General features: G+C 43.6%; 1 protein-coding gene across 2 annotated transcripts in view; it reads left to right on the forward strand.

Annotated features, from left to right (window-relative positions):
* Nucleotides 1-11,983, forward strand: part of LOC142587001 (uncharacterized) — a 42,061-nt gene extending 30,078 nt beyond the window's left edge. For both annotated transcript variants that reach the window (XM_075697869.1, XM_075697870.1), the window contains exons 4-5: nucleotides 3,876-3,971; nucleotides 11,775-11,983. In XM_075697869.1, the coding sequence (XP_075553984.1) occupies nucleotides 3,876-3,971; nucleotides 11,775-11,950 (272 nt within the window). In that variant the 3' untranslated portion in view covers nucleotides 11,951-11,983. The remainder of the gene's footprint in view (nucleotides 1-3,875; nucleotides 3,972-11,774) is intronic.
* Nucleotides 11,984-12,250: the final 267 nt, after the last annotated feature.

The raw sequence follows: 12,250 nt of genomic DNA on the forward strand, positions 1-12,250 counted from the left end.
TGTGTGTGTGTGTGCGTAACGGTCTCGACAGCCACCTTGATTACGCATCGTTGTAACGTTGTGTCTCTTGTAAATATTGTAAATGCCTCTGTATGTGTCAATTATTCAACGTAACAAATCGGTTAGAGACGCTGGGAACCCACGAGAAACAACAACGGAGCTCCGCAGTGGACATCACCTCGGACGGGACAACATGTCAGACCAAACAGGATCCGACATGGCGCGGCCCACATCGATGTCTACAAGCCCCACGGTTGTGCTGGCTCAGCCGCGGGATCCAAAAACGTTCCGCGGCACCGACTACCACGATGTGGAAGATTGGATCGCCACGTACGAGCGTGTAAGTGCCCGCTACAAATGGAATCCGATGATTATGCAGTTAACTGGGTATTCTACCTAGGAGGCACGGAGGTGTGGTATGACAATCACGAGGAAGGGATTAACGACTGGGACACGGGCAACCGGAAGCTGGCGGACTTCTTCTGGAGCATCGCTAAGGAAGAAATAGCGACCCGCGCTCAGATATCCACAGAATCATACGTCTCTTCCAGGACGTGTTGGCTCTGTGGAGTAGGGCCCACAGCTAAATGGCTGAGTCAGACAAGGCTTGGCGTATACTGAAGGGGATAACTCACAATGTCTGCTTTCAACGTGCTAATGTGCAAACATTTTGATACAGTACAGGACATCATAAAAGAGTGCTTGGTATGGACACCGCTCGCATCGTCATCGCGGAGCGCCTAACGACTGTTTTGTTTGTGCTTTGAAACAATGCCCTTACGACGTTATACTTGGCTTGGGTTCCCAGCGCTCGTCCTGTGTACTCCCTTTTCCGTGTTTTTGGCGCTGTTTTAAATATGAATGATCCTTACCAAATAGCTCGCACCCAAACCCTACTGAGTTGGCTTAGACATTTTATCTTCCCATTCAGCCCTCTTTGATGGCTCGTCAATTGTCATTCTGGTTGAACTGCCCCACGGATAATATAGCCCCCCAGTGCAACAACTACAGTTATGCTCTCCCGAAGATATCCGCCTGTCGCCTCAAACCACTACGTACGTTACTTTCCTGTCGTTCATATCTGTTCCTGGTGGCGTCTATGTACTACGTCTCACTGCTCACATACCGCTTGAAAGGAATTAGGCCGTTCCCCATGCCGTGCTCACTGCTACAGGCATTCCAGACTTCGTTCCTTCACTTTAATTTTAGCTGCTCCACTCAAATTCTTCCTAGAGGCGCGTTTTTGGCGACATCTTGCCTGTGAACTTTTGCGAGATCACAGCTCTTGACGCCGACATTCCATTGCCTTCTACAGGAACCTCCGATTCACCGACTCTCACAGACGAACTTAGCAAGATGATTGCACTTGATCTTCTGGCAGAATCTGCTGACCTTCGCCGCCTCTTGGAAACTTACCACGGCATTTTTGACCTTGACAGTGGCCCTTTAGCCGAGACATCGGTGGTCACCCATACTGTTTACACTGGAGATGTAATTCCGATATACCACCGGCCATACCGTGTTTCATATGCTCAAGGACACGTGACAAGATGTGTAGTCGATAAGATGTTGACGACAGGCGTTTTCGAGCCATCTTGCAGTCCGTGGGTGTCACCTGTTGTCATTGTCCCGGTTGTCACGAAGAATGACGACAGTTGGTGCTTTTGTGTGAATAACAGACACCTCAACAAATCACACATGGATGTCTACCCATTGCTGCTATTGAAGGTACTGTGGGCTGCTTGCACGGATCCAAGTGCTTTTCATCGACAGACCTCCGATTAAGCTTTTGGTAAATCCTGATAGATGATATGGACCATCAGAAAACTGTCTTCGTAACATCTGACGCCTACTGCCAATCCAAGGTTATGCTGTTCGGCCTTTGTATTGCCCCAACAACCTTCCAAAGAGTGATGGACTAATTATTTTGCGGCTATAAATGGTCCAAGGGGTTATGTTATCTAGATGGTGTCATAGTCATTTCATGAACTTTCACGAGCCATCTAACGCGTCTATCGGTTATTCTTGCTGTTTCCTGACGCGCCGGCCTGCAATTGAGCTTATCCAAGTGCCATCTTGGACTTGTAAAAATACCGTTCAGTGTCGATGGTGTTAAACCCGACCCTGACAAGATTTTTGCTGCCGAGAACTTTCATGTAGTGTCTTCCGCCGCGAACGTACGAAGAATTATTTGGCTATCCTCCTATTTCCGCTATTTTATCAAGAACTCCACCGAAACCGCTCACCCACTCACCGGCTTACTTAAGAAAGACGTTGCTTTCACATGGGGTAATGCTCAAACGAAAGCCTTCTCCTTCCTGCCATGCTTGCTCACTCCCATTGCTCAGGCCAACCCCCATTCCTCGCTCATTATGATCCATCGCCCGCCATTGAACTCCACATGCATGTTAGTGGCCATGGAAATGGGGCTGTACTTGTTCAATGGCAGCGTGATGTAGAGCGTGTAATTGCATTCGCCAGCCGCCTCCTGTCACCAGTACAGAGGAATATTTCAATGGCCGAATGGGAGTGCCTGACGTTAGGGCTGTTTATTCCTTTTTATCTTAACAACTACATGTGTACTTTCAGCTCATTTTCCTGCACAGTTTCTCTTTAGGGCGCGCCTGAACCTGTCTTCATCTGACTCCTATATAAAACAACGTTGCCAATATGTCAAGCGTACTTCGGAAGCTGCGTTAAACAGTTCGGATTCTACTCCTCACTATTTTTTTTTTCAGAGCATATTGCCACATCCTATATTGTCGCCGCGGGTATGTGCCAGGCGATGTAAACGACAATGAATTAGTGCGCGGGTAGAAACCAGAGAACGACACCGCGTTGACAGCTCTGATGAAGTGCTTTTACACGTCCTCTACACCAGTTTTCCCGTCTCCTACTAGGCAGTGACAAAATGACATCCTGTGGAAATACTTGTGCCCAGGCGGTCCTTATATAGGGCAAGAAAAATTATTTCCTCAAGAAAGGTGTATCCTTTGTGAAGAAGTACTTGCGGATTACGCTAGGCCGACGCCTTGTTTACCACACTGAATTCCAAGGCGCTTTTAACGCAAGGGTAAGGGAGCTTAGTTTGCGTCCTCTTACCTGCGCGTACAACGCACGTTGACGAGCTCTGTTCACTTGCCGAAGACGTTTTTCTGGCAGGTATGATCCACCATATTGCGAAGCTTCCGCGGCGGCTACTAGAGATAATGAGCTGAAACAGCTCTTGACCGAGTAAGAAGGCCTGAAAGCATTGTCGGAAACTGGCTCAAAGAGAACCACTGTGAACCAAAAAGCATCGCCGTGAACAAAGCGAAGCATGGCGACTTGCTTGAGGAAGTCAATTTGGTTATGGGTGACAAGTACCACACGTGGTATTTCAATTATCGCAGCTGAAACTTTAGATTATGGCAATAATACAACTATATCACGGAAATCATGGTAAAATTCTATGCGATTGGCATGAGGAAGGGACGTTACAATCCTCTTGATCTAAACAGCAGCGCACATTCGTCCTCTTCAGCTGCTTTACCCGTATGATATTTGAGCCAGTAGCTGCACCTGGATGACTGCTGGAACTTCTTGTTTTATGCGCCTCTCAGACGTCAATTTCTGTTCTAATTCGCCCCTTTCGAGCTTCTTCTTGCTCAAGCCCAGCACCTGTTTGTTTTTCCACTAAAACCAGCGCACCTTTACGGTGTGTCGGCTCTCTTTCTTTCAAACACGTGAGTCCCAGTACACGCTTAAGTGCGGTATGTATATTTAGACATGTGTAACGAATGAGCCACTAACTGACACATTGTCCAACATATAATTTTAGCATCATACTTTTTTAAGAAAGCCATTAACGTCAGCATTCGTTTCCATCTTTATAGAAGACCCAATGAAATATTGGAGAACAGAAGAACTACTAGTGCACCAAGATCCTGATAACAAGTGTGGCGTGTTCAAAATTGTCAAGAGAAAACTAGGTAAGCAGTATTGTCTGTTGGAGAAAAAACATTTAGATATTTGGAAATAGTCGACATTTATTACCTCAAGCTTTCAATTTCCTTATGATTCTTCCATGTTTCGGTGAGTACGCATACAATGTGCAAGCAATGACTACATGTAGTATTTGGAAGCAACTAATGATGTTTCGCGTTTTTGCTAAAGAATACCTAGTTTCCATGACCGAAAAAAAACAGGCTGCAAGTTGTGTAAGATGAACAGGAAAACACGGTTCCAACCCAATTTCTTCACCAATAGGCCAAGGAAACATCCAAATAATATTTTCAAAGGATCCCTATTAATATAAACTTGGCGATATTAACAGCAAAGCAATTGGTTCGCTTAGAAATAAGGCAACTGCCACAAAAAAGCACCGAGAAAATTAATGGGCATACTCTGCACTGCTCTATAAATAATCGTGAATTCATGCACTGGCGCATATAATATTTTCGACTTCTTAAGGAAGAATTTAACCAAGAGATAATATCTATACTAGAGAAAATTTTTACGTTTGCTCATTGCGAGAAAATTGGCTGTAAGAATTGCTACTGAAAACAGCCGCTATGAAAATTTGATCACCACATGGTGCAATAACGTACTAGTACCAGTCAATCAACCTACGTTATTCTAAAAGAACGGAAATATTTTTGTGGGACAACAACATAATAGTGTCACTGAGCACACTTATCCCCTAAACAGTGTTCTTATTTACCCAGTGCCTTTTTCTAAAATTTAATGCAGTTATGTCAACTTATGTGTGCCACACTCATTCCGCCTACACCTCTGTTCTAACAATCAGCAGAACAAGGAACCCCCTCTGAGGGACAGAGCAATAGTGACAATAAAATCACTCAAGAACAAGTCACCGCAAGTATTTCACAAGTCATTACACATTGTCACACAATCGCAGTAGCATCCGGAGTACCTCAAAGGTCTGTTCTCGTACAATAGCTTTTCTTAATCTATAATAATGATATTAGAGCTAACATGATTCCCTAGCTGATATAGCGAACTGGTGCTCTAAATGGCAGATGTAAATCAACACACAAAATTTCGCCATCATGACTGCAACCGGGAAAACGGTATCATCAATCTTTATAGACGCAATTAATGGCACTCCACTTATAAAAGTGAAAAAAACACAAATCTCTAGTGGTTTCATTAACCTCGGGGCACAAATGTCCCAAACACATCAGTAATGTAATCTCAAAGGCGCTGCGCAAACTATTTTTCCCAAAATGAAGCCTGGCGCTCGTAGCCACGTCAATGAAGCTGCTAGCCTACACATTAATTGTAAGGTCTGTTCTCGAATACGCGAACACAGTCTGATTTCCGCGTACACTGATTAACATCAGCAAATTAGAATGAATACAAAGGAAAGCTGTGAGGTTCATTCATAACAAATATATTTGTACAGACCCGCCAACAAATCTTTTAACCCAGTCTCGTTTGCGAACGTTATACACAAGAGTGAAACACGCTCGCTTAAAATACTTGTTTCGACTACTAAAAAATAACTGTAGGATAGACATCTCCAAATATATTTCATTTTCCCAGGCCTGACCTACACGTAATAAGCATGCGCACACATTGACATAATACGTATGTAAAAATCACGCGTTTAAGTATTCCTTCTTCCGGCTCGCAGTAGCAGAATGGAACCAACTTGACACTACTATCCACACATTGAATCATTATCTGAATTAATTCACAAAAAGAAGTAAAACTGTACGTGTAAGAGTTACTATGAATGCAGGGGCATCCGCACAAATTGCTTCATGCTTTGGGAAATTTTAATAAACCTTCTCACTTACGATAGTTTATTACTTTGCCATAATGAATCTCATACGCTCGAAATTTAATTTTCGCTTCTGTTGTTTTAGTAGTTGCCCCTACCTGTGCTATATTTATTTTCCAATGCCCTTTCCCATAAAGCTCCTTGCTTTTTTTATTTTTTGTTTTGCTTTTGTACTATTACATTTGAACTTATCCTTGTATTACTTGTATAGTGTGTATACCTTGCACTGCTCATGTCAATTTTTGTATAAACTATACTTCGTTTGCCTTGCACTGTACACGTGAATTATTTTACTGCTCAAATGCCATGGTTTCGAAGGAGAGCAGCAGTATTTAAAATAAATAAATTAAATCACCAGTTCAGAAGTTTAAACACAAGCTCAGTACTGTCTATAAAGAAAACGCTGCAAGAAACAAACAAAATCTATGTCACTATGTCATACACCAGAGTATAAATATATAATGAACCGTCAGAATAAAAGAACACAGAACAGAGCTAATGGGCTCTATGTTGGCACAAGTTTAGCAAATGTATATAGAGGTCTGAGTAAGTGCAAATTATGTTGCAAAATCAGCTGTCAAATGATTTTTAAAAATCCTAAACATTCTTTATATTCTCGTTTCTCCAAGAAAGTCTACAAATCCACGCACTGCTCGTACATGTGATGGTTCCGTTGGCAGCACAAACAAGAGTTTTTTCAACGACAGCTGCTTTCTATTGAGTCTGCAAATTTCATGACTGCTTTTGGCAGCTGGCTGAGTATTTATTCGGCAAGGTACGCTGCAGTGCCCATAGGATGGTGAGATCTCGAATTAGCCTAGACTTGAGGAGGGAACGGAAGAAATTGGTACATAAGAAGGTGATCAATGAGTTAGCGGTAAGAGGGAAAATAGAGGAATTCAGGATCAAGCAACAGAACTGGTATTCGGGTTTAACTCAGGAAGAGGACCGTAGTGTTAAAGCAATGAACGACAATCTTATGGGCATCATTAAGGAGTATGCAATAGAAATCGGCAGTAACTTCGTTCGACAGGATACTGGTAAGCTATCCCAGGAAACGAAACATCTGATTAAGAAACGCCAATGTATGAATACCTCTAACCCTACATCTCGAATAGAACTAACAGAACTTTCTGAGTTAATCAAAAAGCGTAAGATGGCCCATATAAGGGAGTATATTTTAGATAAGATTGAGCATGCTCTCAGAAACGGAGGAAGCCTAAAAGCAGCGAAGAGACTAGAAATAGGCAAGAATCAGATGTATGCGTGAAGAGACAAAGCCGACAATATCATTACTAATATGGATAAGGTAGTTCAGGTGGCTTAGGAGTTCTGTAGAGATTTATACAGTACCAGTGGCATCGACGACGCTAAAGGAAGAGGGAATAGTCTAGAGGAATTTGACATCCCACAAGTAACGCCGGAAGAAATAAAGCCTTGGGAGTTATGCAGAGCGGGAAGGTGGTTGGGGAAGATCAGGTAACAGTAGATTTGTTGAAGGATGGTGGGCACATTGTTCTAGAAAAACTGGCCACCCTGTATACGCAATGCCTCATGACCTCAAGCATACTGGCATCTTGCAAGGACGCCAACATAATCTTAATCCATAAGAAAGGGGACGCCAAAGACTTGCAATATTATAGACCGATCAGCTTACTGTTTTTTGACTACAAAGTATTTACTAAAGTAATCGCAAATAGAATGAGGAATATCTTAGACTTCTGTCAACCATCCAGGCAGGATTTCGTAGTCTACGCAACAATAGACCATGTTCACACTATCAATCACGTGATAGATAAATGTGCGGAATATAACCAGCCCTTATATATAGCGTTCATTGATTACGAGAAAGCGTTTGATTCCGTCGAAAGCTCAGCAGTCATAGAGGCATTCAGGGTGTAGAGGCAGTCATAGAGGCAATCAGGGTGTAGACGACCCGTATGTTAATATACTGAAAGATATCTATAGCGGCTCCACAGCCAGCGTAGTCCTCCATAAAGAAACAAACAAAATCCAAATAAAGACAGGCGTCAGGCCCAGAGATACAATCTCTGCAATGCTATTCAAACAGCCTGTTTCAGGAGGTACTCAGAGAGCTGGATTGGGAAGAATTGGGGATAAGAGTTAATGGAGAATACCTTAGTAAGTTGCGACTCGCTGATGATATTGCCTTGCTTAGTAACTCAGGGGACTAATTACAATGCATGCTCACTGACCTGGAGAGGCAAAGCAGAAAGGTGGGTCAAAAAATAATCAGAAAACTAAAGTATTAACAGCCTCGGAAGAGAACGGCAGTTTACGATAGGTAGCGAGGCACTGGAAATGGTAAGTCAATACATCTATTAGGGCAGATAATGACCACGGATCCGGATCATGAGATTGAAATAATCAGAAGAATAAGAATGGGCTGGGGTGCATTTGGCAGGCATTCTGAGATTATGAACAGCAGGTTCCCATTATCGCTCAAGAGAAAAGTGTATAACAGCTGTGTCTTACCAGTACTCACCTACGGGGCAGGAACATGGAGGCTTACGAAAAGTGTTCTACTTAAATTGAGAATGTCACAACGAGCTACGGAAAAAACAATGATGGGTGTAACATAAGGGGGGGGGGGAATCAGAAGTGAGGAGATTGGGTGAAGGAACAAACGCAAGTTAATGAAATGTTACTTGAAATCAAGAAAAAGAAGGGCATGGACAGGGCATGTAATGAGGAGGGAAGATAACCGATGATCATTAAGGGTTGCGGACTGGATTCCAAGAGAAGGGAAACATAACAGGGTGCGGCGGAAAGTTAGCTGGGCGGATGAAATTAAGGAGTTGGCAGGGACATGGCCTGAATTAGCATATGACCGGGGTAGTTGGAGAAGTGCGGGAGCCAGTCTGATGATGATGATGATGATGATGGTGATGATGATGATGATGATGATGATGATGACGACGACGACGACGACGACGACGACGACGACGACGACGACGACGTATTCTATACCTGCTTCAATTTCGTTACGGAAAGAAGCTTTTCTGTCCTAGGGCTATAAAACGTCAAATTACTCTACTCTTCTTTCCAATCGCCAACGAACGCATCGGTTGGTGACCCGCAATGTGGTTTTAACCACCCGATCAAACAACCTCTTCCTTTATTGGAGGTGACTTGTTTGCCTTGAAAGCAAATAGCATTGCCTACCTTGATAGGTTTTTCTACCTCATTGCATGAGAAGAGGTGAGGAGGGCGCTCATGGGGAAAGCTCTTCACTAGGTCACAGCTAGCGCATTGAAAGTACACAACAGGAGGAGGAGGGTGGTGCCGGTGGCTGCAATTGGTCCGCTTAGCCAAGCTTAGCTTGCGGTAGCTGGATGTAAATCGTGGTGCAGTAATGCGGAATAGTAAAAAAAACAGCAAACACCAACCGCAAGCTGAGCGATAGCCTCCGAGTTTGGTGCATAGTAGACGTCGAAGTGGGAAGTAGTGCCGCCTACGTGAACGTCCAAAGTAAAATTTTAACGTCGCGCCACGGCGACGCTCAATAGGCGGTGCGCTGTGAGTACAGCCTCGGTCCACCGTAGCCCTCACAGTGCAAGCTTTTCAATAAGAAGTTGGAGCACCGCGAATGATGGGATGGAATGCGATCTATCGTTGCCAATATAAGTTAGTTTTTGTTGAAGCCACTGAAGAACTTATTTATGCACTTATGAAGCACTGCTGCAAATTATTTCTGAAATATTCTATTTGAACTTGGTATGCATTTCTCGACTTTGATAAACAGTGTTTCGGGTCCCCTCTAAATACACAGCCTCCAGTATCTACTTTAACAGCAAACGATGTCACGTACAAACCCACGCAGGGCGCGTATCCTGGCAGGGTTGCGCATTTCGCATGTCGGCACACAATGCTGTGTAGAAAGTCTGACTAATATTTGGGCTTAGAAAAGGATGTGGATAAAGGATAGAAGCAAACTAAGCATCTCAACACAAATATTCAAACCAGCATTTTGTGCATATGAATGTTTCTCTACATCACAGGAATATGTATGTTCAAAACAACAGATTTTATATGTCCTATGAGAAAGAAACGCCGGTGTTGTCATCACCGAGTGATAACAAAAACATAATTATCAGTGACGCCTTGTATGACGTTAGTAGCAACACAAAATTAATGTTATAACAAGTTAGAGTATGGTGATTCAAGGTGAGTAAAGTGACTAAAAGTGAATTAAAGTGGATTAAGGTGGGTTATGTTTGATAAAAATTAAACCAATGTGCATTAAAGTGGATTAAGGTCAATCAAGGCTGGTATAAACTGAAGCAAGGTGCATTAAGGTAGAGTTTTCAATGACACGACACAGTGTATGACGTCATATATCATGGACGTAACCAATTAATTAGAGAAGTCATGATGCCTTCTCATTCAAACCACCTAAGGTTACTTAAGTGACTGTCTGGCGCTCTTTGGCCATACCCGGCCCTGGCGCCACTAAACACCACACATTCATTTATTCAAATGAGTGTCATTTTTTGTTCCGGTGACGAAGATATCGCTAGGCGCAAGGCGCGCTACGTGTGCGCGAGAAATGTTTTCGTCAATCTTGTATAGCGAAATAATATTGTCTAATCTGATTGCATACGTGAAGCGGATAGTGGTGCATATTCTGTAGCCTGCGTGCGCATCAGCAATTATGGTGGAATGCACATTGAGACATGTGTAAATATCGGACTTGCTTGTCCTGTAGAACTTCGGTGAGCGAGTAATGTGCTCGTGGTTATGGTTGTTCTTTATATGTCGCTAGTTTCTATGGAAAGAAGTTCGCCTAAAGAGACTTTAGAATTCTGTTGAACATATTTTGCACGACCTCGTTTAAAGGGGCACTAAAGTTTACTATGAAGTCAAGTTAAAGTGATTAGGCAATGCCCTAGAACGTCTAAGGCGTCAATATAATCGCGAAGAGAGCTTTAGTAACCGAGAAATCGAGGTAAATGCATGACACAATTTGCGAGCCCCCAGCGACATTCCGGTATTAGCCCGATGATAAAGGCACTCCTCATCATAATTTATGTGACTGGTACTCAACTACTCGCATTAAAAAGATCATTTCATTAGGTTATAAGACGGAAGAAAATTCTGCTTGTCTACTTCTGTTCGATTCTAGAAAAAAGGAACATTTGGCGTTACCCTTCAGTAGTATGGATGGTCGAAAGGTTTCGTTTTAGCTTGACTCTGCGCGCTCGACTCTGCGCCACGCGCGCTTTGGAGTTTCAGTTGTTTCGTTATCACGTCGTGCAGCGCTGGCTCTACTGGCTCGTGAGACTTGCATTCGGAACAAGCAGCGAGAATGCCACGTTCACGTGAGGTCGTGGGATGCGCGAACGGTCCGCAAAACTTGACTAAGGGCAGTTGCAGCAGAGAATGCAACGTTACTTATCACTGTGTGACAACAAGTGAACCTCTCCGTTCGAAGTGGTGAAGTGCCTTACCTCTGCCAAAGCGCGTTGGCAAAGAGCCGAAAAATCGCATAGTGTGCTCGCTGAATTTTCGTCCAGAGGATTACGAGTTCAACGCTGATTACTCAAGTCGTGTGGTGTGCCTTTAAAAGTAATGCTATCCCGCGGCGCTTTTCTGTCGGCGTTTGCGCAGAAAAGCCGTAGCGCGGTCTGCGGGCGACGTTTTACTCACAGACGGCGCAACGTCACTATGAGACCATGACGTCACCACTCCTTGGTCAGAGTGCGGGCGAATTGAAATGCGCTAGAGGTACGCGGACGCTTCCGAATGTATTCTCTCTTAAAATAAGTCTCTTCTTCGCATCTTCTTCGCATGAAACGAGCGTTTCGAGGTTTCTGGGATGGTATTTCAACAGTTCACGTTGACTTAATATTAACCTTTATTGTCCCTTTAAGAAATGTTTCAGAACTCAAAAAGAAAAGATGAAGAAAACGGGTGTTAAATATTTTCTAGTTATAATGGGGTTTGTCCTTTCTGCATTCCGCAGGTCTTGATATGATTACAGTTGAACTTCGCATAAGAAATTCTTCGGTACATGAAGGCCCCAGTAAAAACTGTACGGACGTATATCTTAGCAGTAAACGGAAGAAGCAGGAAAGCTACGGCTTGTATACTTCGGACTGCCAGAAGGCAGAGAAAGACCACCAACATGAATTTTGTTAAACGGGCAATAAATTGCGTTCGTTGTATGATCTCCTCCTCCTCGTGCTTCACTTTTATAACCTTCACACTTTTTATAACCTTCACATTCACTTTTTATAACCTTAACACACTTTTTATAACCTTCACATGAGCGCTATATTGCGCACGTTCTGTGCGGCATTCCTTCCGAGGCCGGCGCACGCAAGCGAATTATGCAACTGCGGCGTCCGCTACTTCATCTGCACGGGTACTCGCAACATCGCTCCACTTGTCGCCTGAACATCGCGTCGGAACATCGTTTCCCTGCCTTGTCCATGAGTG

The sequence above is a fragment of the Dermacentor variabilis genome, chromosome 7, assembly GCF_050947875.1.
Source record: "Dermacentor variabilis isolate Ectoservices chromosome 7, ASM5094787v1, whole genome shotgun sequence".
NCBI classification, from domain to species: Eukaryota; Metazoa; Arthropoda; class Arachnida; order Ixodida; family Ixodidae; genus Dermacentor; species Dermacentor variabilis.